Raw genomic sequence first — 27,105 nt, forward strand, 5'->3', positions numbered from 1 at the left:
AATCCTTATATTTTAGATCTGTGTCATGTAAATATCATATAGTATTTAGAAAAAATCTAATTTGACCAATATTTAACTTTTCACTGGAGAATGTATTCCACTTACATTTACTGTAATTGTTACTGTATTTGGATCTATTCTACCATGTTCTTTCAAACTTTATTTGTTATACATATTTTGCTTCCCTCTTCCACTTTATCTTTTTTTTCTATCAACTAACTCTTTTTTGTTGTTAATTTTTTTCTCTGTGTGAGGTGGGTATTTAGATACTCTCTCTCTCTATTCTTTTACTGCTTGTCCTAAATTTACTTAATTACTTATTAAAAGCTGAACTTAAAAAGAAACTATCTTTTCCTTAAGTAAAATACAGATCTTACCCTACTTAACTCCATTTAGTCTCGTCATGATATATGTTATTTTTGTCTGATATTTTGAACTTTGTCTTATTTTTTTAACTCTCTTATTATTAAATAATAAAATAATACTCATTATTATTATTACTATAATGTTCATTATGTTTGCCCACATATTTGCCCACATACTTCTTGTTTTGTTTTTCTTTCTTTCTTAGTTCTCACTTCTTCCATCTGGCTTCACTTACTTCTGACCAAAGTACAAACTTCACAGTTTTCCCTAGCTTGGGTGTGCAGGTGGCAAACTCTGTCTGATTAAAGTCATTGTTTCTTGAGGGAGATTTTTGCTGAGTATTAAACTCGAGGTTGGCAGTTACTTTTGTTATTGTTTAGTACTGTGAAGATACTGTTTCATGATCTTATGTTCTGAGTTGTGCTATAGAGTTGTTAGCTGATAGTCTGTTTTTCCTTTGAAGATAATCTGTCTCTTTGCCCCTGGTCCCCTTTTGAGACTTTTTTTTGGGGGCAGGGGAGGATCTGTGGTTTTCTGTAGACTCACTCTGTTGTAACTAAATGTGAACTTCTTTTTAGTTTTTCAGCTTAGGATTCTCTGTGCATCTTCAATCTCTGGATTGTCCTTTTTCATCATTTCTGGGAAATTCTCAGCCATCGTCTCTGCTTGTTCTCTCTTTCCTTTGCTCTCTCCCCTTCAGCAACTTGGATCACATGTACATTAAACTTTCTCACTGTATTTTCTATACTTCTTACCGATTTTCTATATATTCCATTTTTTTCGTTCTTAGTGTTATATTCTGGATAATTGTTTTATCTATTTCTCTTCTATATCCAGTCTAGTGCCAAATATAGCCATTGAGTTTTTAATTTTGGTCATTTTTTATATGTTGAATGTCTTTTATCATTAGAAATTCTGCTTGTCTGTTTTTTTGAATCTGCTGTATTGGTTTTTATAATTTTCTGTTCCCTATAGATATTTTCCAGTTTGTGATGTATTTATTCACATTTGTTGGATGTAGTTGTTTTATGCTATGTCTGATAACTCCAAAATCAGAAGACTGTGATGTGATGTGATTTGGTGTCTGTTATATCTTGTTCATCTTGTTTTCTTGGAGACCTTATTAACATTTATGCTTGTTGGTTGTTGTCCTTGAAATCTGTTTTTGGGCATCCCTGAAGCCTAGTGTGGCTGTTTCCTCTTCCAAGAGGCTTCTTGCTTGTTTTGGGGCCCTGCCAGTCAGGGCTACCTCAGACCAAGGTCATTTGTATGCAGCATGCGAATCCCTGAGGCTACAGGTCTGTGATCAGAACTTCCCAAGGTAGCCTTCTCAGCAGTTCCCAGGAGTATAGATGCATGTGGAGGGGTTGGTGGTTAGATCTGGTTTTCCCTTGCTCTGAGAGTGTAGACCCACTCCTCAGTGCTCAGCCCAGTGTAGGAGACTTACAAGACTCCATATGCTGGGAAGACCTTGACTCAGACCTCTGTTTTTTGGCCCCAGAGGCTCCCAGTGGAGCCTTGTGTTTGTATTATCAGTAAATAAATCCAGGGCACACTCAGTTCCATGCTCATATGTTCTACTCAACTCTCTAGTTAAGGCTTTCATTCAGACATTGGTCTGAAAGTTCCCCCACTGTCTTTTTACATCTTAAATATTTTTAAGGTTTTGGCTTTTCGTATTTTATGTGGCATTTTTCATTGTTTTCAGTGAGAGAGTTAATCCAGACAACCATACCCACCATTACCACAAACCCTGTTTGTTATGGTCACTTTCTTCGCAGTGATTTCTCAGTCTTCCACTGAGATGTTACTTGCTTGAGTGTTGCTTATTGATTCTTTTCCCTAATGAATAATAGCCCCATGGTTAATTTAAGATTCAATATTTAGAAATATCTACACTTACATTTAAATCTACAGCTAATTAGTTTGTTTTCTAATCATGAAGTGCTGGCACACTAATCGTTGACACTGCAGACTGTGTGATGGAAGAGGTATCGCTGCAGCTTATGGGCTTTATAAAAAATATGTTTTGATTCTGTAACTCATGGGAAATCCTCTAATTGCCTCTTCTTAAGCATGACTGGAATACATGAAATTGAAGATCCAGCACCCCAAGGAGCGTAACGTTGTTTGAAATGTTAGCACAACCTATGTTCAAGGCTACTGATCAATACTTTATTATATAGAAGTAGCTAAATGCATTTAATTCTTCTTCCTTTTTTTTGTGAAGAAAATTGGCCCTGAGCTCCTATCTGTTGCCAATCCTCCTCTTTTTTTCTTGAGGAAGATTGTTGCTGAGCTAACATCTGTGCCAATCTTCCTCTCTTTTTTATGTGAGATGCCACCAAGTGTGGCTTGATGAGCAGTGCCAGGTCCACGCCTGGATCCAAACCTGTGGACCCCAGGCTGCCGAAGTGGAGTGCGTGAACTTAACTACTACGCCGCCAGGCTGGCACCTAAATGCATTTAATTCTTGCTGAATGCAAGTGCTTACCTCAGATTTTTCTGAGAGTTTTGACCATTTGGAGCCTGAGAGTTGAAAATCATCGGTGTGGCCTACAGAGCACTCAGAAATATCACAATGATTTGGTTTATAGAGAACATTTGTTCCCAATCAATTTCAAAAAAAAAAAAAAAAAAATGTTATTAATAGCAAAAGGAAAAATAAAAGTGTCTTCTTTATTAGAAATTTCTGGCAATAATATACATAATTTGCCTAAAATATATTTCTATTCTGTAACTTGAAAAATAAACTAAGCCATAATACTATTTTTAATGAAAAACCTGTCCTTTGTAACTTTTTAAACTAAAGGCTGGAAGCTAATAAATATTGAGTAATTTAACTTTAATTAAACCAGATTTTTGGGTTGGTAGTAAGAGTTGGTGAGGATTAGAGCAAATAGAACTCTCAGAAACTCCTAGTAGGAATGTAAATTGTTACAAGTATTTTGGAAAATTGTTTGGCAGTAGCTGCTGAAGCTGAACATGTGTATGTACCATGTCTCAGCAGTTTCGTCTCTAAATATACATTCAATAGAAATGCTTATAGCCCCAAGCTGGAAACTATCCAAATGCCCATCATCAGTCAAATGGATAAATAAAGTATGGCTTAATCATTCAATGGAATACTATACAGCAAAGAAAACGAATGATCTATAGTTATACTTAACATGTGTGGGTAAATAGATAAATCTCACAAAGTTAATCACTGAGACAAAGTTGTCACTGAGACAAAAGGTAGCAAATATAAAATATCATGATCTATTTGCATAAAGTTTAAAAACAGAGAGAACTAATCTCTTACAAGTCAGGATAGTGGTTACCCTTGGGGCAGGTAGTGACTGAAAGGGGCTACAAGGGGGCTTTGCAATGTGCTAGTAATGTATTTTCTTTTGATCTGGGTGCTAGTTACGTGAATGTGTTCATATTGTGAAAGTTATACTTAGGATTGGTATGCCTTTGTGTATGTATGTTGTATTGAATTAAAAAGTTTATGTAAATATGAAAATATTTTTTCATAATAAGAAAAAATATTTAGAACTTGGTAGATGTAAGCCTTTCTTTTTTTGTATGAAGTTAATGAATGACTTAGCATATCTATCTGTCAATCATTGGTATGGGCTTATATTCTGTATTAGTTTCCTTTAGCTGCTGTAACAAATCATCACAAATTCAGTCACTTAAAACAACACAAATTTATTATCTTACAGTTCTGGAGGTTAGAAGTACAAAATGGATCTCTGAGGCTAAAATCAAGATGTCAGTATACCTGTGTTCCTTTTGGAGACTTTAAGGGAAGGATCTGTTTCCTTGCCTTTTCCAGCTTCTTGGGGCTGCCTGCATTCCTTAGCTCATGGTCTCCTGTTCCATCTTCAAAGCCAGCAATGTAGCATCTTCACTCTCTCTTTCTCTGACCTCTGCTTTTGTTGTCACATCTCCTTCCCTGACTCTGACCCTCCTGTCTCCCTCCTATAAGGAGCCTTGTTACATTGGGCCCCCTGTACAATCCAGGATAAACACCTCCTCTCAAGATCCTTAACTTAATCACATCTGCAAAGTCCCTTTTGCCATGTAAGGGAACAAATCAGTGAGTTCCAGGGATCAGGATGTGGACATCTTGATGTTTGTGCCATCATTGTCTCTACCACGGATTCCTATTTTTGTCAACGGCTTTATCGCTGTAATTATTTTGGTGCACAAATTATACCAGATTTGGCTAGCATAAACTCTTTTGCCTTGGCTTCTGTGTCCTTGTGACATATCCTATCGTTTTTTTAGTACTTATTCACTTTCTGACATAATATATTCTTGCCTCGGTTTGTAACCTCCCTTCCCAGCCCTCAAATCCGTCACTTCTCTGAGGTGCCCCAGTGTCCTTTTGTGGGAAATGGCTCTAGAGACCAAGATCAGGCACTAAGAGTGCTCTTCTCTCCTGGGTTGTCTTAGGTTCTAGGGTCTTCCAAGAAATAGAGCTAGGAAGTATGCACATGTATGTACACATATGATACACTCATATGTATTGCGTATACATGTGTGTACATGCAAATACATATTTTGAAATCACGAGTTCACACTAATATCTTCAAATCCAAACTATCCCACATAGTTCTTTCTTGCTTTCCCCTATTCCATATTTGTATGTCCCTTCTTCCTTTGTAAAAATTCTTGCTTCCAACATCAGCACATTTTCTCATTTGCTTAATCCTACAATACATCTGAAATTGTTGCAGAATTATTTCACCCAAACCAATACAAAAACAAACCTAATGAAATCAGCATTTGTTTACAGAATTCCCCCCTCCCCTCCACCTCCCAGATGTCCCCCAAGCAAGACTGAGGAGGTACCGTAAGTACTGTGTTCGTGAGGTACATGGATTAGTCCCCCCCTCCCCTTTTAGTGTGGTTGTAATAGTTATTTGAAATACAGTTGATTTGTTTCAGATTGCTTTCAATTTTGTTTTCTTTTTCCCCTTCCTATCCTTTTTGATTTTCACTTTTTGAATATGTAAAACATTAACGTGCTTCCCAAACTCAAAACTATAGAAAAAGGTGTATTCAGAGCAGAGTCGCTCACTCCCCTGGATATATGTCCCTTCTACTCCATCACCACTCCATCGTACCCTCCCTGCTCTTATGGGTAACCAGCTTCATTGTTTTCTGCTTTATCCTTTTAATGTTTCTTTTTCTGAAGAGAATATACGTTTTCTTATTTCCCTTTCTTATACAAAAGGTAACATACTATATTTGCTCTTTTCACTTTGCTTTTTCATTTAATAATGAATCTTGGAAGTTACTCAGTATCAGTTCTTAGAGATCTTCCTCAATCTTTATTAGCAGTATAGTACTCCAGTGTGTATGTATACCATAGGGTAGTCTGTCAATCTCCTATGTTTGGACATTTAGGTAGTTTCTAATATTTTGCAATTACAAACAATAGATAACCTTGTGCATATGCAATTTCCTGTTGTTGGAGGTGCCTCTTCATGGCAAATTCCTAGCAGGATGATTGTGGGATCAAGGGTAAATGCATATGTAGTTTTGTTAGATCCTGCCAGGCTCCTTTACATGGGGGTCTACCTTTTTGCCTTCCCACCAGCGGTATATGAGAGTGTCTGTTTGTCCACAAAATTTTGAAATTTTGCCAACCTGATGTGGCCTTGGAAATTCCGTAACATCTTTTTAGGTATTTAACATTGTGAAGAAGATTTAATCAATGTTGTGTCTAGTTTTCTTAGTTGTTGTTCTCAGAAGGGGTGTTCTGAATGGCCCACTCTGCCATTAGCGGAGGTAGAACTCATTCCCTAGGCACGTTTATTCTCGATGTCTGACGTTACCTGTGTGGAGAAAAGGGGCCTGGCACTTGGTGTGAACATGGTAATTGTTGTGCTGTCAGGTACACTAGATTTTTTAAGGTCTATTGAAATGAACAAAGTGGTGATTAATCTTCAAATGTAGAATAAGAATTTTAGTTGAGTGCTTAGAATAGTAAAACTTCAGCTTTTTAACGATTTACTTCCATCAGTAAAATTGAAAAAAATGAGTATAAAACATACTTTCATCTTAAATGATTAAATTTTAGCAATATTCTTTTCCATAGTAGATTGTTGCTTTTTCCTTTGTGAAAAGAAGAAAATTTGAATACGGTTTCACAGTTACTTATAGTTTAAAACTGCTAAACTTCAGTATCTCATGTTCAGCATTTCCTAAAATGGAAGAGAAGTTTGTTGAATCATAAACGAAGCATCATGTCGGGCATCAGTGGGTTTGTTTAAGAACAAATGAAGTGAGGTTGAGCAAAGCAAGCATTATTTACATATTTCAATGCATTTGTGATTGTTTAGCTTAAATGTCTCGGAACTGTCTTTAGTATCCCTATGTCGCAGACATTCATTTCTTTTAGGATGTACCATCGAGGATCATTGGCAGTAACTAATATGCATACGCACACACTTTTTTTTTAAATGGGGTCCTAGTTTTTGCAAAGAAATAAAAAGCCCCTAGACTTGGGAATCTGCATTTTCAAAAAGGGTTTGCTATGTCTCTGTTTTTAGGACATGTCCTTAAATGACCTTTAGCACAGCTGAATGTCTCTCTTTAAGAAAGCAATAATACTAGCATTAAATATTAAAATTTCTTGGATTGCTCTATGTAGGTGTATTATCTCTCCAACTAAACTAAATAATGAATGATGGAATTTTATGATAGAAGTCATTAGTGCAGGGGAGCTTGATTAAAGTTGCAATGGTATTTATTTTAATGGTGTTTATGCTGTTTATAAATTCTGTGGAAGATTCTAGAAGGGGTAAGCACTGATGAACAAAACAGCTAACTCCACAACAGCAGAAGGGTACTCACTGTCTCCTGTCTCAGATGATTCAGTCTCTTCTTTTTAACAAGGAGACCTGGTTCCAATGAGCAAAGCCATGTCAATTTGAAGGTTTAGAACATTTTCTGTCATACGCTGTGTCAGATTTTTGTCATCATGGTTTCCTCACTGTGACTTGGGAGTGATTTGGTAAAGAGGGTGTTGAGGTTTTTGTCCTTTTTCCCTTCTTTATTGTCATGCTACATTGTTGATATTTGGTATTGATTGTCATTAAAGCATATTATTTTAATGTGACTTCGCAAAATTGCGGATTGAGGTTCATCGTGAGTCAGACTACACTCCCCAAATATTATTTTTAAGTCAAGAAACATTCTGCAACATGATTAATCAGTAAGTGCAGTATTAATTCATTCTTTGTGTTGGTATGGATAGGGTTTGAAATTCCTCAGGCCCTTTGGGGGCCAGCTCCGTGGCTGAGTGGTTAAGTTCGCATGCTCTACTGTGGCAGCCTGGGGTTTCGCCCGTTTGCATCCTGGGTGCGGACATGGCACCGCTCGTCAGGCCACGTTGAGGCAGCATTCCACATGCCACAACTAGAAGGACCTGCAACTAAGATATACAACTATGTACCGGGGGGATTTGGGGAGATAAAGCAGAAGAAAAAAAAACAAAAGATTGGCAACAGTTGTTAGCTCAGGTGCCAATCTTTGAAAAAAAAATTCCTTAGATCCTAAGGGAACTTAGCCACAATTTTAGATAAAAATCAATGAGTGTTAAAGGAAGAAAATAAAAAATGAATACTATTTAAAAGTATATTTGGAAGAGAGACTCCCCCATCTCAGGGTGGAGGTGGAGGTCTCGGATTATGTCAAGGGGGACCTCTTTTTGCATGTAGGTGCTCCTTTGCTGGGAATATGGTCTGGTGGAAGACAGAGAAAAGCTGTCACCTTGAAACCTCTTCCTGGCCTTTTTATAACCATCAGGTCATAGATGGGTCTGTACTGGGCTTCCGTTTATTTTGTAGGTAGGGATCTAGGAGTGGCCTACAGGCCTGGATGGACAGAGGGGTTGGGGGTGGCAGAGTAGCTAAAATGTGTCTGCAAAAGAAAGGAGCTGGCATTGGGTGATGAGGGAGATAAAAGAGGAAAGGCAGGAACAAAGAGCAGGCCTACAGGACAAAAAGTCTGGCAGCAGGGCAGGAGCCCAGAGCTCATGGAGGAAGAAGGTTAGTGAAAAAAGTCAAAGTTTCAGATGATTAAAAGACAATTAAAAACAGGATGTTTAATACTGAATTTTAAATTGTTTGTTGCTGTTAGAAAATATGCATCGGTCCAAAGCCTCAGTAAAATCTGGTAATCAGACCAAGAACTTATGAGACTTTTCACGTCAGTCCTTAAAAGGGGACTGTATTCTGTGTCCATGTTGGTCTGGTACAGTGAGAAAGGTGGAAATTGGTGAAGACCACCCACCTAAGTGAGAACAAACAGAGGCTATTTATTCAGAGCTTGCTGTAGCAAGGGACTCAGCACCATCACTTGCATTTGGCAGAGACTCAAAGGCAGGCAAAAGAGTATAAAAACATTAGGGTGGGAAAAAGGGAAGGCTTTAGGGATGCCCTGGTTGGAGGTTGTGGGCATGGCGGGGGCAGAGGGGGTGCTGGGGGCGGGCTAACTATACGCAGGGCAGCCTATGTGATTGGTTGAGGGGAGCATATTTGGCTTTCTCTGGTTGATCTTGAATTGGAGGGGGCAGGGTACAAAAAATGGTGAAGCTGGCAGACATCGACCATGTCCTAGGCGCTCTACGTGGATGGCTGCAGACACTGTGCTTTGGCTTCCCTGGCTGCTTCCTGCAGAGGTGGTGGGTCAGAGTTCTGTTGTCATATATAGTTTGACCACTGTTCATTTGTGTGTTCAGTCTCTCAGAAGTAAACAGCAGGGGAAGGTGAAGAGCAAATAAAATACTAGAGTAAGTGAGGAAAAATTCAGAGTTGGCAGTGAACCATGGGAAAGTAAATAAGGCCTTGTGCATTCCCAGAAATCTTGGAGAGAACACTAGATTTCTTATAATCATGCTATGCTGAGGGTTTTATTTAAACCTCAAAGTTTGGGGTGACCTCAGTTAACTAGGTACAAAAGCAAATTTGATTTTGTTTTGAAGAAGTTGGTAGAATAAATTTTTCAGTTTTCAAAACTTTTTTTTTATATCTTATTCGTATTAATAGGGTAAGTTAGTATGAATAGAGTTATAGCAGTGATGTAAAAAGTGGCCTCAAGAAAACTTTGAAGTATTTGGTTTACTCAGTATTCATCACTCATATATTCACAATAAGTGCCTTGTGTAAACCACTTCTTTAAACAAAGCACCGAGAATACACTAATGAGCTAGAGTCAGGCCCTGCTCTGAATAGGTTCAGTATGGGGTAGGAGGAAGAGAAACAACATGAAAAGCAAGACTGAACCATAGTTTGAAGAGTGCTGTACTCAGGGTATGCATGGGGTATGCTAAGGGCCCTGCTCCGTCTAGCATGGTCTGGAGATGAGTTTTAGCGGAGGCAATTCTTGAGCTAAAACTTGAAGGCAAGTGAGACTTAACTCCTGGGTGGAGAGTGGGTATTATGGGCAGAAAGAATCATGTATGCAAAGGGAGAGAAGGTGAAATGATTTCATAAGTCATTTTAATTTTTCTCCCAGTGTTGTTTGAGATATTTAGAGTAGTTTACTTGATAACACTTAATCATGGAGGTGGGAATTGTATGTGTGTGTTGGTTTTAGTTGCTGCTCTGGGAGACGTTAGTTTATTTGTAAAGTACAGTGTCAGGAATATACCCTCCAGGGGTGTTTGATTAGCATTTGAAGGACTCGAGCCAGAAGTTCACACTTTGGAGGTGTCTTTATCTTGATGACCCTTTTGTTAGAAAGATTTTTTCCTTTGGTGAAATTGGTCCTTTTTAAAAGATATGTGGATTACCTAGAAATCCTGTACAGGTGGCCCACCCTTGTAAGGGAAGGGTACAAAAATCCAGTGAGCCTAGTGGAGTGGTGATCTTGGCATTGGACTCTGATTTGTCCCTGTGTTTATTTCAGTGAGGTTTTGTACTTTGGAAGCCTTTGGCAGTCTAGTGAGGTCTGTGGACTCATGATGATGTTTTTAAATGCGTAAAGCAAAATAAATAAAAAGCATATGGTTATATAGGAAAACCTTCATATCGAAATACAGTTATCAAAATATTTTTTGAAAAGAACACATTTCCCCTGCTGCTGGGCCCAAGTAATAGTGACTCCTGTGTTTCCAAGAGCCCTTTTCTGCGTATCTCCCAACTCCCGACCCCTCCTTCCTCCCACGCTCTGCTGTGTCACTTTGGGGGCCCCCTTGGATCTATGCTCTTTTGTTTTACAGCAGTCCATCTCTGAGCCCATGAGCGAGTGAGTGAGGGTGTGAATGTGTGTGTGTGGCCTCCTGGGATTTGGGGCTAGAGACTGAGGCTAGAACTTTGGCTCCATCTGTCATCTTGAGCCAATCTTCTCTCTCAATTTAGAGTTGCTTTCTCATCTCTGACTGGAATCTTTCCATTATATGTCTAGATGATTGTTTTAATTTTCATCTAGATGTTTTCAAATTAAATTCAAAGCAAATTAAATATCTCAAAAATTAAAAAGAGGCCCAAGTCATCATATGGATCTTTAGGCCTTTAAATCTAACTCTTAGCCGCTGTTTATTTCTAGGGCAACTACAATGACAACAAAACATACCTTCCCTTCTTCCAAGAACCCCGGCTCCTCTACACATCCCAATTTATGTACTGTTATTTTGTATTTGCGTGTATACATGTTTATAAATGGTCTCCAAGTTTCTGACCTGTAGCATTTTCCTTCTACCTGAAGAATTTCTTTTAACATTTCTTGCAAGGCAGGTCTGTTACTGAACCAAAAGTGGGTTTGCCTCCTGGCAGAGTTAAAATCAGACTCTTAACCAGAAGTAGTTGTCACACGAAGTAGAATTTATTTGCAGCAATTAGGAGGCCACACGGAACAATTTCCAAAGTCATGGCGTCCGCAAACAAAGGGAAGCAGGGTCCTTTTATTTCAGATGGGAATGAATATTCAAAAGGGGGAGGTGTGTATTTGCCTGCACAGAGTCAGTTGGAAAACATGCTTCCACATACACTGCAGGTTATGGTAATAAGGCCTAAGCTCCTCCTAGAGAGGAGATCTTATCATTAAAAATGAGGCAAAGGTCATAGGCCTGGCTCTTGTGGTGGGGCTTGGTCTGGTTCAGGGTAGTTGGTGATTGCATCTCTTAAACAGTGAAATGCTTCTGAACCCACCCTTGAGTTCTTTGGGGCAATTAGTCAGTGACAGGTCTACTGGCAAGAAAATTCTTTAATTTTTGTTTGGGTGAGAAAGTATTTCTCCTTTACTTTTGAGGGATAATTTCGCTATGTGCAGAATTCTAGGTTGGTGGTTCTTCTTCTCTCAGTACTTTAAATATTTCACTCCAGCATGATGTGTCAGGTAACATGAACTGAGATAAATGAGGCTTTAGTGTGAGGTTTTTTGTTTATATGGCTAGGAGCCAGGCTGTGTTTACTGTTTGCTGTAGTTGTATGTTTCAGAGGCTAAAATTCCCTCTATTGTCCTTGTTTTTGTCTCTCCTTATGTCTTTGGGTTTCCCTAATAACTCCTCCTTAAATAAAGTCTGTGTCTTGGCAGCTTTCTTGGTTGTAATCCTGTGTTGTTATACCAGACCCCTGTTGATGTTGTGGTGAGGAGGGAAAGCATTCCCTGGTCTTACAATTAGGTCTCATTCTTTTCATGAGCCTGTGCACCTGGACTGTGACTTTCACAAGTCCTTCTCAGCTTTCCCCCCATGGGTGAGACAGGAAGGCTCAGAGGGGCTGGAGTTGGGTATTTCTCTTTCCCAGGTCTGTTAGGTTCTGATAAAATCATGTTCCATGAGCCCAAGCTCTTGTCAGGGAGGAAAGAATGCTCTGAGCATATTTCAAAGTGATTAATTTTCCACTCCCTCAGCCAGAAGCATGAGGGGATTTTTCTCTGATCTTCACCCAGAGAACCTGGTGGGGCTCTGGGAGAGAAAACTCCTGGGAGTGTGGGGGCTCCCCTAAGGCTGGGCCTCCAGGAGTTTTTCTCTCTCAAGCTCAGGCTCCAGCAATTGCTCAACTCTCCTTTAAGTTTTTGTGCCAGTTGCTGGTTTCTGCTCCTGCTAAGCTGTGGTTCTCTGTATTCACCTATCTCTTCAGTTTTTGGGAGAGCAATTTGCTCTGTGACTTTGGTTCTCTGATATATCTGAAAAGAGTTTTTGATTTTTAGTTTCTTTACCTTTTTCTTGTTGTAAGAAAAGTCGGGACAACTTCCAAGCTTTTTTCAGAAGTCCCTCAATGGCTATCATACCTATAAATATTTTATATATTTTTTTCTGTAAAAGTCATGATATCATAGATACTTTAGAATTTTATTGCTGTTGCAAATAGTTTCTTTTTCCAATTATGTTATTTAATTGGTTGTTGTAAGTATATAGGAATACTATTGATTTTTGTGTGTTTGTCTTCTGTCTGACAATCTTGCTTTCTTGACCATGCTTAATTGTTATTTTTCGAAATTCTTGAGTTGGGCATGTAGATTATTTATGTCAGCCACACTCCTCTCTCAATATACACTCTTAAAATTTTAAGATAGGTGTTGATCATGTTGATAGGTGTTGATAGTGGGATAATTTCTTTTCTTTGCATAGTTTTTGCTTTTGGCATAACTGGGAGTTTAGAGTTCTCACAATTCCTCAGTGGAACATGATATCTGGAACTTTGAGTGATGTGACATCACCTAGAGGAAGAAGGTAAACAAAACATTCCTGGTTCTTCAGAGTCTTGTATGAATATCTAGATGTAATATTGTCTATAAACTCATTCCATGAAGTGGAGATAGAACGGGTTAACACAGATGGGCTACTACCTGTGTGTGGAGATCTTTACCTGTACAGGATATCATTTCATTGATTTGGACAGCAAGATGGCATTATTGGGCTGCGAACAGTTTCTCCTGCCCTTTTGTCAGTGTAGAGAGAACAAGCACGCATTTCAGGATTAGGAATAAATTCCATTGTGAACAACAGAAATTGTGTTTATTGTTGCCAAAGTAGTTCATCAAATGAGATAGAGGGTTTCAGAATTAGACTGTGGAAGTGATTTGTCCTTACTTCATTGTCTACTTTTATTTGAGGGAAAAAACTTATTTTGGAGTAGGTTTCAAACTGTATTTGATTATGCTCTGTGTAATATAACTAGGAAGTCACAGAGGTAGTTTGCATAGTGGATATACATCTTTTGAATCTATTTCTAAGTATAATCAAGATTAAGTTATCATAGCTGTTTGATGTATTTGATAAAACGTGAGGATTATATGTCTTTTCCCCCCAACATTTTGATCGTTGTTCAGCTTAAACCTGAGTAATGAACGCCAGCTTATATATATTAATTTGATGGTTTAATGTCAACCCATGCCAAGCAGATTTTGCATTATATGCTAGAATTCCATTCATAAACTCTAAAGGTTTTGATAGATTACTGTTTTGATGATCATAATGTCATTTTGACCTGAGGACTTTTTCAGAGTTAAATGAGCTTGGTGGTTTATTAAATGTCATACAGAGTTTAAATCCAGGATAAATTTAGCTGTTGATTTTTTTCACTCCTTTGATTAGTGATTCTGTCAGTGCAAAAGGCACAGATAGTGGTTGATACCAGTTTTGTGTTTATGGAGATCTGAACCAAGTCTTTTACGTCTTTTCTTTTAGGTTGTTGATTATATCCTGCCACCCTTGGTCTCCTTGGTTCAAAGCCAAAATGGTAAGTGTGACCACATCAATGAGAATTCCATCCTTTACACATTCTGTTTTCATTTTATCTCCATGTAGTCACGTTCTTGGCATTTCTTTTTCTTTCAAGTGGAGTGGAGACTCTTCAGCTTGCGGTTGCTCTCAGAAACCACATGTCTGCTCGTGAACCAGAAGGTTGGGGATGACAAGAAGGAGGCAAATGTCGATTCTGACAGCAATCTTCTGGCTCTCATTAGAGATGTTTTACTTCCCCAGTAAGTTCCATGTGCTGCACTCACACAGAGAAGTGTGTGATGTCCAGGATGCTTCTGTCAAACTAATTCTAATGATGGGGTCAAGATCTCAGTGTCCTTATATTTTTGTATGTACGCTTAACATGCTCACCGTAAAGGAGGTCTAGAAACAGAGGCGGTAAGTACTACGCTGTATGGGACCTGGGAGAGTCCCTGTCTATCTTCAGAAATATCCATCGAGAGCCTTGGCTATTTTCCACAAGGCACATGACTGAGGTTATGCAGATTTAACAGCATTTGTGGCCGGGGGAGTAAGATTTATTATTCAAGATCAACATTACAAGACTACTGGAACATGGAGTTGGGACTTTTCCTGGCCTTACTCAGAAATGTAGAGATGGAAAGAAATCTTCCTTCCCCTCAAACTCTTGGAATGGAAATTAAGTTTAATTACAAACAGGATATATTTTGGGGGGATGGTGAAAGAACAGGTGATGAGTATTAATTGACAGAAAGGGGTTATCTTTTTCCTTTTAGTCCGTTGCTCACATAGCAAACACACAGTAGGATGCCTACCAAGAATACCCAATGTAAACATGTGAAACTCTAAAATGGCACCTTATGATTCAGGCAATGCTGTGAATTTTATCAAACAAAAGTAATTAAAGTCAAAAAAGTATATGCCATATATCACTGTTCAAGAAATTTTTACAAAATTAAACAAATGCTGGATTGTGTGTCATGCACTAATGTGCATGCCTGACCCTGGCTTGCTTCAGGGCCTGGGCTGCAGTCTGAGTCAGTTCCACAGGAGTTTGTTGTTGTTGTTGTTGTTTTTTTTGGTGAGGAAGATTGGCCCTGAGCTAGCATCTGTTGCCAATCTTCCTCTTTTCTTTCTTTTTTTCCCTCCCCAAAGCCCCCCAGTACACAGTTATATATCCTAGTTGTAGATCCTTCTAGTTCTTCTGTGTGGGATGCCACTTCAGTATGGCTAGGTCTGCACCCAGGAACTGAACTAGTGAACCCTGGGCTGCCGAAGTGGAGTGCACAAACGTAACCACTCAGCCATGGGGATGGCCCTAGTCCCACAGGTTTTCAGGAATGGTAGTTTCACCAAATCTTCCCCTCTATTTGTTCAACTTCTCAAGATTCCCTGTTCTCATTTTTAAAAAAGTTAATTTTTACAAGGTAGAAGCCAGATTTAATTATATTCTGAAGCACTCAACTACTCCGAGTTGGTTGAGGAAGGTACATTTTACGAAGTGTGAGGCCAGCATGTGTCAGCCCTTCTGCCTGCTGAGGGAGCTTGTCTTGACTGATTGGAGTTGATCCGTGATGGCTTGATTTATAGGGCCAGCCTCTTGCTTCTGTCGTCTTCCTGTGCATCTGCAGCTCGTTCCAGAGAGACTCCTGATAATGAATATATATACAGTTAAGAGTACTTTTGATACCCAAAGTAAGAAAATGACTAGCTATTTGAAAAAAAATGTAAGACTTTGTCATGTGGAGCTTTCTCAGTGACAAACTATCAATACATATATTTCTGGTTGCATTTGTTATTGATGAGTGTGTGTATGTATAGTTTATACTTATGTGAGTAAATATAAGATTAGAACCTTCTCTCATGGGATTAATGAATGCTTTCAGTGCCATCTTATACTTCTAAACTGTGTATAATCACATGTGTCTTTCTGACAAGAAATGCCTAAAAATGTAGTTTTTGTGTAAAATTTGTGATTTTTAAGAGATGTGCTTTGGATATCTGCTGTCTAACAACTTGTAGAGAAGCATTTTTCAGAACCTGAGCTTTACTACACAATAGAGGGAGGATTTCCTCCAACAGGACTTCACAGTTTAGGTAGTAGCTTGTTAATACCCGTGCAAATTTGACATAGAATTTCTTCATATCTGAAGTCTGTCCACTTTTGGAACAGTTTATAAAATAAAAAGTTAAATCTGTAATTCAGTACTCCTGTTTTATTCATTTGAGCTGGAATAAATAATATGTATTTCCTTTAATATGCGTCTTTACCTTCTGCAAGATGAGGGACTAAAGAAAATACAAATGCAAACCACATGGCAACTCAAGAGCAAGACTGATGTAGATGCATTCAGGTTTTTATGAAGCAACTTGAATGCACTTTGGAGAATGTTGCAGGCTTTATTGGGATGTGGCGTGGGATGTTTTCAAGGCTTGTGTACTGATTCTGATGTGTGAAGCACAGGTCTCGGTTCTGCATTTCATTCTCTAAGCCTCTGTTTCCTTATGTACAGAATGAAGGTAATAGTAACTAACTCAGAAGATAATTGTGAGGATTAAATGGGATGTTTCTTTAAAACACTTAGCACAGTGTGTGGGACAGCATACATTCTTGAAAAATGTTTAGCACTGCTACTATTATTATTAAGTACATTATTATAATCTCTCCCATTAACCTGTAAAATAAAGGTTGTAATGGTACAATAATGGTACATACTTCATAGAAGTGAAATGGCCGTGAAGTGGATAATGCTCATTGTGCCTCCCTGGCCTGTATAGTAAGAGCTCAATAAATGCTATGTAAAAACTTAAAAAAATGAAATGTAAGTAATGCATTCATTTAACTTTGACTCTGGAAAACTGGAAACCTTAGCAAGGAGTTTGGTCTTTGAAGAAAACTCTTGGTAATTATAAGTTTAGAAATGCTAATAATGGAAAATTCGTGTTCTCTATTAAGTATGTAAATATAATAATGGCTTAAGAATTGTGAAGTTTTTAGAGTTTATAGAAGCTATATGGCTTCTATAATATCATATGTCAGATGGACATATTAATGTCGATGGATTACTAATCCTTCTTTGGCCTTCAACAATACTTTGGATAAAGGCAAGGTGACAGTCTTTTCACGGTCCCCAATTTTTACACAAAAGTATTGTATTAGTTAAGACTATTTTATTTGCAAACAGTAACACTCAACTCAAATGACTTTGGAAAATAGTTATTTGCCACATAACTGAGAGGTCAGAGACTTGTGCTGGCATCAGATATAGCTGGAATCAGGGGTTTGAGTTATGTCTACAGTACTGTGCATCTTTCTCACCATCTCTCTATGAGACTTACACCTACGTGGCTTTGTTCTCAGGGAGGCTCTTTCTACTTGGTGATTAAATGGCTTTTGGGCAGTGGTCCTAGAGAAGGAGTGGATGTCTTTTCTAATAGCTCTGGCAAAATTTTCAGGGAGGACAATAATCTTATTAAATACCATGTAATACCTGTGTTCCAGGTGCTTATCAGAACTGCTGTGTGATATGAATGAAAACTCAGTTGTAAGAATATCTTACAGTTGTAAGAATAAATATATTACTAAAATAAATATTAGTTATGGTCCTCAGAGAAACAGAACCAATATGATGTCTATATAGAGAAAGAGATATATGATAAGGACTTGGCTCACATGATTATGGAGGCCGAGAAGTCCTAAGATCTGCAGTCTGCCAGCTAGAGACCCAGGAGAGTTGATGGTGTAGATCAGTTTGAGTTCAAAGGCCTGAGAACCAGGAGAGCTGATGGTGTAAAGTACCAGTCTGAAAACTGACAGGCTGGAGGCCCAAGAGTAGCAGATGTTTGAATTCAAGTCCAAAGGCAGCAAAAGACCAATGTCCCAGCTCAGTGTAGTCAGGCAGGAGTTCTCTCTTCCTTACCCTTTTTGTTCTATCCGGGTCTTCAGTTGATTTGATGAGGGCCATATTAGGGAGGGCAGTCTGCGTTACTCAGTCTACTGACTCAGGTGTTAATCTTATCCAAAAGCACCCTCCCAGATACACCCAAATAATGTTTGACCAAATGTCTGGGTATCCTCTGGCCCAGTCAAGTTGATGCATAAAATTAGCCATCACCATACCTATTATAATTTCATGAATAAACGAATTGCTTACCATATAAATTATGAATTAGTATCAAAGAACCGTTACTTCTTCTCTGTATGTGCTTTGCTTTCTAAAGAGATGAACTTTAGTTACAAGTGTTTGTTTAGTGCCCTTTGTATGTGGAGGATTATGGTAGCATTTATAGAGAGAGAGGATTTGAGTTAGACTTTGAAACTTCCGTGTGATTGGATAGAAAAGGAGTGGGTACCCCACGCAAGCATGGCATGAGCACAGGTGTGGAAGAGGCAGAGTAGTGGGCAATAAGCAGGCCAGCTTGTTACCAGCAGAAATCTGCACATGCGAGTTATGTGGAATGAGCTGGGTGAGAACCGCTTGCTCGCCTATTCAGCCAATTTATTCACCGATGCTGACTGAATACTTCTTATCTCGCAGGCGTGTTTCTAGTTGCTGCAAATGTAATAATGACCAAGATAGGTTCAGCCTCTGCTTTTATGGAACGTGCTGTCTAGTGGAGCCAAGTATTTCAGAAATAATTTTTTTAACTGAAGAAGTTTGTAAGTCATGCAAGTAAAAATGTTTAAAGTATAAATTAAATAAATCTTGAAACCCTTTTCTTAAACTGTAGGCTTATGTGATGTTCATAAAGCTGCCATGGAATGCATGTTCTTTCTGAAACATTCTGTGTGCTTTTCCTTTGCTTTTGAGTTTCACAGTTCACCCATTTAACGTTCTACAGCTCAGAGTTTCTCAACATTATATGACCTCAGGACACTATTTCCCGTGGCCTGCCTGTTAACATCTCAGAATGCCAGGGCTCCTTTGACCACAGTTTTGAAGTACTGCTCAATTAAGGACATTTCCATTAATGTCAGAGACAGGAAAAGGATGCACACCATCAAAACTTTGACTTTGGATTATACGTAATAATTAGCGTAATAACACAAAAAAATTAAACTCTAAATATTCTATTAGTTTTCTATTGATAACACAAACTTGTGGCTTAAATCAACATCTGTTTCTTAGGCCTTGCTCTGTAGGTCAGGAGTCCGATACTGTGACTGGGTTGTTGGCTCCGGATCTCCTGTCGCTGAAATCAGGTGTCTGCCAGGCTGAGTCCCTGTCTAAAGACTCGGGGAGAGATCTGCCTGCACGCTCCTTCAGGTTGTTGGGGGAGTCACTTCTTGCCGGTTGTGGTATTTCTTAGGGCTGCTGTGATGAATTACCACAAACTCATTGGCTGAAAACAACAGGAATTTTTTCTTTCACAGTTCAGGAGGCCAGAAATCTGAAATCAAGGTGTCAGCACAGTTGGTTCCTTTTGGAGACTCCGAGGGAGAATCCGTGCTTCTCCCCTAGCTTCTGAAGGTGTCCAGGAATCCTTGGTTTATGGCAGTGTCATTCCAGTCTCTGCCTCTGTCTTCACATGGCCTTCTCTCCTATGTGTGTCTCAAGTTTGCTTCTGCCTTTCTTTCTCTCTCTCCTTCTTTTTTTTTTGTGAGGAAGACTGGGCCTGAGCTAACATCCATTGCCAGTCCTCCTCTTTTTGCTTGAGGAAGATTGTAGCTGAGCTAAGATCTGTGCCAATCTCCCTCTATTTTATGTGGGATGCTGCCACAGCTTGGCTTGACGAGTGGTGCTAGGTCCACACCCTGGATCCAAACCTGTGAACTCTGGGCCACCAAAGTAGAGTGCATGAACTTAACCACTATCCCACTGGGCTGGGCCCTCTGCCTTTCTCTTTTAAGGACATCTGTCTTTATATTTAGACCCTACCCTAAATTCAGGACCATCTTATGTCAGGGTCCTTGTTTACATCTACAAAGACCCCTTTTTCCAAATAAGGTCACATTCGTAGGTCCTGGGCTTTCAACTTGGACATGTCTTTTTGGAGGCCCTTATTCAACCTACGTACACAGTTGTAGGACCAAAGTCCCTGTGTCTGTGCTGCCTTACATTCCTTAGGTACCCATGTTTCTTTTCATGTGGGCCCCCCATCTTCAAGTCAGCAACAGTTTGTCAAATCCCCCTCATGCTTGCAGTCTCTCTGACTTCTTCTGCCACCATCTTGAGAAAACTCTCTGCTCATTAGAGTTGGTGATATTGGCCATCGATAATCTGGTTTTGTGATTAGAATATATTTGTATTCGAATCTTGGTTGTGCCATTAACTTGGTGTGTGTACCCTCACTTCCTCCTTCTCCCCTTCCTTCTTTCAGTGTCTCCTCCTTTCTTTAAGATAGTTGGAATGCCAGTAATGTAACTGAGTTATCTGTATGATTAATGAGAAAAGTTTTTTCTGGGAAGAAAGATACCCACACATACTCAGAAAATTACCATGAGTTTTCCAGCAGAGGGACAAGATTTAATTTTAAAGGTTCATGCAGAAGAGAAGAGGCAATATTTAATGGAACTTAAGCCCAGAGTGACCTTATTAATTAAAATTGACACCTGTTAGAAGTTTAGTCATTATCAGTGAAATCTTAGTACTACAGAAGTAATCTGCTAACTATTTGAATGTTTTTTTCTGAGACTTGTTACCTAAGGTGAGGGCATTTCTCTTTCAATATTTGACTGTAAATGGGACTAGATCCTTCACTTAGGAAACACACCATTGCTATTCTTGGGGAAGAGGAAATTTTAATATTCATACAAGTGTAAATAATGTAATTTATACTAGATCTGGTGATTGTGAATACGAGGCTTACAACCCTTCCTTTCTTCCTCCTTCCCTCCTTTCTTTCTTAGTTAATCCATCCAATAAATACGTATTGGTTGACTGCTAAGTGCCGGGCACAGGGAGTACCATGGTGAGCAAGATTGAATCGCTGCCCCTCAGTGTGCTTACATTCTAGTGGGTGAGACAAAGCAGGAAACACATAAATATATGAGAATATTTCAGTTAATTGGGAGTGCTGTGAAGAAAAATAAAACCTGAAACAGTGTAAGGGGGTAGAGAATGGTAGTAAGGGGACCTGGGGATGTGTTTTAAATAGGATAGTCAGGGAAGGCTTTAAGGGAGGTAGCAAGCCATGGGGAAAATTTACTATGCGATTTGCCTTTGGTAGACTGGAACCAGTTTGCCAACAAGTATTTTAGTTTTCATATTTTCTTCTAGCTTTGAGTGTTCTGTATTGAAAAGAGATCATGCTGATATAAATGTGCTTATAATGTTTTTATGACAATATGGCATTCAGCATCTCTCTCCTGAGGAAAATGAGTACTGGCTTTCTTTTTTTTATAATTCTCTTGTGACGTGTATAACCATCAGGGCCATAATGACTTCATAAATTATTAAGGCTTTGTTTTTTAGAATCTGAGAAAGGACTATATTCCTTACAAATTAGAATTGTATTTCCCTTTAGAAATTGGAATTTATAAATGGATTCCATTAGTGGCAACACACTGTAGAGTTGTTTATCTGTCCTTGGAATAATATCCAGCAAAAGCCATGAGTTTGGCTACCTGATTTCTATGCTGGTGGCTCAAAGGACATCCAGAAGGTTTCTGTATTGCATCTTTGTCTGCCTTAACCACAGCATTCTGTTAAAATCAGCATGAACTTGGCCGTCTTTGATAGGAATCAGCATAGAGAGGATTATTTCATTTTGGCCTTTCCTTAGATAATTTTATTTGCAGATAAAATTTTAATTCACAAATATTTTTACACAGAAAGAAGCATCATAGTGTTCTGCTTTTTTTCCTTTTATGAATCCTTTTGTTTTGAGTATGTACCTAAATCAGCGCGTTTAGGTACAGTGATTCTCTTCCCCCTTTGGGAGTACGACCTGCGGGAACCTAAATTGGGATAATTTGAGAGTTAGATAAGGATGAATACTCTTTCATCCCTCTGAATTAGGATAGTTCTAGCACTCCAATTCTTTAGATAATACTTTGTAAACCTCGAGTGTTGCTTTTTTGAAGTTGTTTATTTTAGGCTTTTAGGCCTTCATAATGAAAATTTGCTGTTGATTTTATTGAAGAGTCCAGAATAGATTAGGATTTATATCTGAAGTTACATTTAGCACATATTTTGAAGTTGTAACTATCTTTTTCTCACTTAGGAAAAAAGATTATCTCTATCTATCTATCTGTCTATCTATCTATCTCTCCGCCTACCTTCCTAGCAGGGTCTTCCTTATTGTGTTTCTCCTTAAAGTTCCTTGGATATTCTGGAATCACTCTTTCCCCCAGTTTCTCAGAGTCCACTCCATTGAGATGTGAAATGTGAGTGTGTGGCTTAGTTCCAGCAGTTGGACCATTTTATGATACGATGCTTCCCCTTTCCCCCAACAAGACAGGCACTTCTTTCCGCTTCCCTAGTTCTTTGGTCACATCCCCAGAACAGCTTCTCGCAGCATTCTAGTGATATTTAGATCAATTTCCTGCCATCTTACCTAAAATGGGTATTGGTTATACCAGGTGCTTGACAAGATAGGGAAGGGCCTGTCTCTTTGATCCCTGAATATGTGATTTTTAGAAGTTTTCTCTCCTCCAGGGTAGATTTGAATTTAGTATGAATAGCTTTTCCTGCCTGGGTTCCAGCTGTTTGGGACCTAGCAAAGACCCTTTATTTGGGGAGGATCCTAGAAGTAGAAAAGAAGGGACTTGGGACATTCTCTGGAGAGCATGCTCTTATGTCAATAGCAAACTCATTCTATGGCCAGGCTTGGGGCATGCGGAGTGCTCCTCTCCAGCCCCTGTCCATCAAAATGGACCAGTTTCACACTGGCCACTGTCCTTCGAGGCTGTTTCAGGAGTCCAGGATTATCACTGTTTTTTTCCTGCCGGGTTGCAGTCAGAGGAGTGCGAGATCCAATTACCATCAGCTCGCTGCTTTCTCTCTCTTTAGAAGACAAACTTAATAAATCACAGCATTCTTTTGGCCAGTTCTTCCTGACCGGTATAAACCTATCTTTGATTAAACTAAAATATATTCAATATATTTAATATTCGTATTCTATACATACCCATTATGAACTTTACCCTTCTTTTTCCAAGAGGAGAAAAACATCATGTTCTTTGGGGAAATTCTCCTGCCCAGGCTGAGACAGCCTTCATCTTTACCTCCAGTTTCAAGGTTAGATAACCTCAAACAACCTCAAGACATTTGTATTTCAGTCAGTAAAGTTTCATCAGTGATTTCTTTTTAAATGTAGATTCTATATCTTCTTGTCTATTTTAGAATATTTAATATTTTTTAGTCCTATTGAGATTGTTTTCTGTATTATATTTCTAACTAGTTGTCCATATTTTATCCTGTACTTTCCACACAAGCATATGAGTAAGAAGGTCACATGGGAAGCATTTTTAAATTTGTAGGCTTGTGGTCCTTTCCTCAGTGACTCAGCTAAGTCTGGGAGTCGGGGCAAGGGGAGCCAGTTATCCTGGGTATGTGAGTGACTCATCAGGAGTTTCTCTGGCTGACAATTTCCAAATACTGGTAAGCAGTGGAAGAGCACATTCTTCTCTTATCTCTGACTTTAATGCCTCACTTTAAACTCAGCAGTGCCTCAGTTTCCCTATTAAGGATGTGTCCCCTGAAGTGTTAACTAATTGGGTGTGGGGTGTTCCAACCCTGCACGTTACAAAGAAACTGGCCCTTGACTGTCTTCTGGGAGATGACTTCTGAGCCTTTGGAATATCCCGCCTGATAAGAGAGTCTCTGTATGCATGGGGCGTTGAGCCATGCCAGATAATTTATGCTAACAATGTGAATTATGGTGAGGCCCTTGGGCCACACCGTAGCTGCTTGACCTCCAGAGGGGTTGCAGACTGAGTAAGTAAGGTTAACCACACAGGCACTCCAGGCCTATGTGACTGACCCCTAATAAAACCCTGGACACCAGTGCTCCAGTGAGCTTCCCTGGCTGCCAGTACTTCACATCTGTTGTCACACATTGTTGCTGGCAGGATTAAGTCCTGTCCACACAACTCTGCTGGGAGAGGACAACTGGAAGCTTGCACCTGGCCCCTCCTGGACTCTACTCTATGCACCTTTCATCTTTGTTGATTTTAATTGGTATCGTTTCACTGTAATAAACCATAATCAGGAACGTAACAGCTTTTCTGAGTTCTGTGAGTCCTTCTAGCAAATCATTGAACCTGAGGGTAGTCTTATGTACCTCCAGTTTAGGATGATAAGAGCTTTTTACTTTATAAGCCTATTAGAGAAAGGAATAATGATTTCTCCCTGGTATGCTAAGAATTGTTCCTTTTTCAAAAAAGGTCGAATTGGATGTTGTTTTACAAGTACGTTTTTATCAACTCTAAAGATGTTTCCTTGATTTTTGTTTTATTCATATGATGAAATGTATTGTTTTCCTAAATTTGATTTATTCTTCTCTAAAATTACTTATGATTGGTTGTGCTGTATGTTTTAACATACTGTTCTCTTTGATTGATTAATTTATTTATGATTTTATTATGAAAGATTGGTATTTTGCCTTTAGTCTTTGTCATACATGGGCAAATCTTTTAATTGCTATAATTTAGAAATATTTTGTAAGAAAACTTTCTAAAATATGGTACTTGCTGCCTCCTTAAATAGAGCACTCTACCCAATTTGCCGTTTTCTTGACTCACTTCCTCTATTTTGAGCATTGTGGTGTGTAATGGGCCCTCGGGTCCCATTGAGGTACGAGCAGCTATGTTAAATACTCCCCAGACAGCTCTCTGTTTGGAGTCCTTGAGTTTGCTTTCTTTTGTTTTTCTCTTGCTTTCAAATCTCACTCCTAGTAATTCCTGGGTTGCCTTTCTGTAGTGGTCCGTCTCCTGCCTTTGCTTGGCTCCGTGCTAATGGCTGTGCGCTCAGAGACTGCTTAATTAAACTTGTTCTATAATGATTTCCAAAATGAGAGTCAATAGGCTCTGAGGAAGAGTCTGGGGCCCTGTTATCTAGTTGAAAAGCATCTGCTTCATGTCATGGGTTTTTAAATATACATTTTGGATTTTTGGAGATAGATGGATCTCTCTTTAGTTGTTGGTTATTACAGAGAGTTAAGTCCTAAAGTTGATTGGTTGGTTTGTTTGTCTGCCTGTCCATCCATCCATCCACCCACCCACCCAATGCTTATTTATTGAGCATCTACATGGTGCTGTATGCTGGATAACTGAACCTTAATAGGTAAGACACGGTATAGAAACCAGCCCCTGCCTAGCAAATGACATGGGGGCGCAGTCTGAACATTGTTGTGGAAACTTTTGATGAGGACCTTTTGACTTTTATTCTCTCTGGTAATAATTTTCATTTCAGATTTTGAAGTTTTAATAAAAATACTGTGCAGAAAAGAGGTAACATAGCAGGCCTGAGACTGCTATCCTTAGAAAGGCCTGCTTGCAAAGATGGCCTTTGGCTGTCATCTGAGAACTTGGCTCTCAGAGGGTTCCCAGTCAGCATTTAACCTCTAGGTAGTTCACGGTGCCTAGAGTGTTTGTGCAAACAGTATAGTTTATGTTGAATGCATGCTTTCCTTCTGGGAGTCTGGGGTTTTGATATTTGTTCGAGAGAGATGGCCTTGCTGACCAGCACCCAATAAAAATGTTGGTCACTTGAGTCTGTAATGGGCTTCCTTGGGCAGAAACTTCACATACATGTGCTGTATTTTTGTTGCTGAGGGAAAGAGTGTGCTCTGTCTGACCCCTGATGGGAGGGAGAGAGCATAAAGAAGCCTGCACACAGAATCCTCCAGTCTCCACCTGTGCCCTCGCCCTTATGATTCAACTGTGTGTCCTTGTTGTGTTACTGTGCTAAATCTCCACCCTAAGTACGACTGTATGCGAGTCTCCTGAGTCCTCTAGTGCATCTCTGAATGTGAGGGTGGTCCTGGGGACCCCCGGCACAAATGCCTAATGTTTATTGGTCTCATAGTATGTGTGCAGCTCAGTGCTAATCATTTTATGTGGATTGTCTCATTAAATCTTCCCAAGAACAGTCCTCTGTGAGGTGGGTCAGCATCATCATCATCATCGTTAAATGAAGCTGTTCAAAGCTTTGTCAGGTTAAATATCCTGTGCAGGTCCTATACCTCATACATTTGTTTCAGCATCTTTTTTTTCCCCCCAGATGTTTGTACCTTATAGTATATTGTTTCTGTTGTGTAGGGGAGATTTAAGTGAGAAAACCACTGAGTGTTCTCTGTAATCACTTTATCATTTCAGGTATGAGCACATTCTCTCGGAGCCTGACCCAGTACCAGCATATGCTCTGAAACTGCTGGTTGCCATGACGGAACACAATCCAGCTTTTACCAGGTACTGTAACTTCAAATTTCTTTTTCTTGTTTCTCATTTATAAAATGAATTTTACGTGTTCTGAAAATGTTGTTCAAGGTGATAAGCTTCTAGAAAACTAATATTTGAGTTACCAAAGTGGTAATTTTTCATGTTTTATGGTTTGTAATATCTGTCATTTATGCTATTTTGAGTCTTGTTCTCATATTTTTAACCCTTATTGGAGTTTGCATACTGTGGAGTTTATGATGCTTTAAAATTATAAATTCTTTAAAGATAAAAAACTACCACATATGCTTTAAAAAATGTCAATTGGTGCCTCATATTGTACCTAACAATTGTTTATTAGATCTCTATAGTATTTATAGATTATTACTTTCTACTGTTTTATTTAGTTGACATGCTTTTATTGAGTAGTGGAGAGTTTTTGCTTTTACTGAAGATATTACATGTGATGATGTCAAAGTTTTTAGAACTAGTTGCTAGGATAGTGGCACCTGCTTCAGTCTGGCAAAGGCAAGTTTGTCAGAGAGCCCCCAGGTCTGGAGAAAGGGCAAAGAAGAGACCCTCCTTGCTTTCAAACAAGAACACTAGTTTTAGTTGTGTAGGTGACATCTGAGGACCTTTTGGGTTTGGATCCACCTGTAGGAGCAGTGTGCCTTTGGAATTGTCAGTTGGTCTTTAACAGGGAACTAAATTCCACAGTCCCAACCACCCTGACTTCATCTGGTCT

The 27,105-nt window shown here is 39.1% G+C and overlaps 1 protein-coding gene across 4 annotated transcripts in view; it reads left to right on the forward strand.

Moving 5' to 3' along the window:
• Positions 1-27,105, forward strand: part of ULK4 (unc-51 like kinase 4) — a 513,120-nt gene that overhangs the window by 178,184 nt on the left and 307,831 nt on the right. For all 4 annotated transcript variants that reach the window (XM_001917025.6, XM_023620688.2, XM_070237944.1 and 1 more), the window contains exons 28-30: positions 14,003-14,054; positions 14,154-14,298; positions 26,301-26,393. In XM_001917025.6, coding sequence (XP_001917060.4) covers positions 14,003-14,054; positions 14,154-14,298; positions 26,301-26,393 — 290 coding nt within the window. The remainder of the gene's footprint in view (positions 1-14,002; positions 14,055-14,153; positions 14,299-26,300; positions 26,394-27,105) is intronic.

This window comes from Equus caballus, chromosome 16 (assembly GCF_041296265.1).
Source record: "Equus caballus isolate H_3958 breed thoroughbred chromosome 16, TB-T2T, whole genome shotgun sequence".
In the NCBI taxonomy this organism is placed as follows: domain Eukaryota; kingdom Metazoa; phylum Chordata; class Mammalia; order Perissodactyla; family Equidae; genus Equus; species Equus caballus.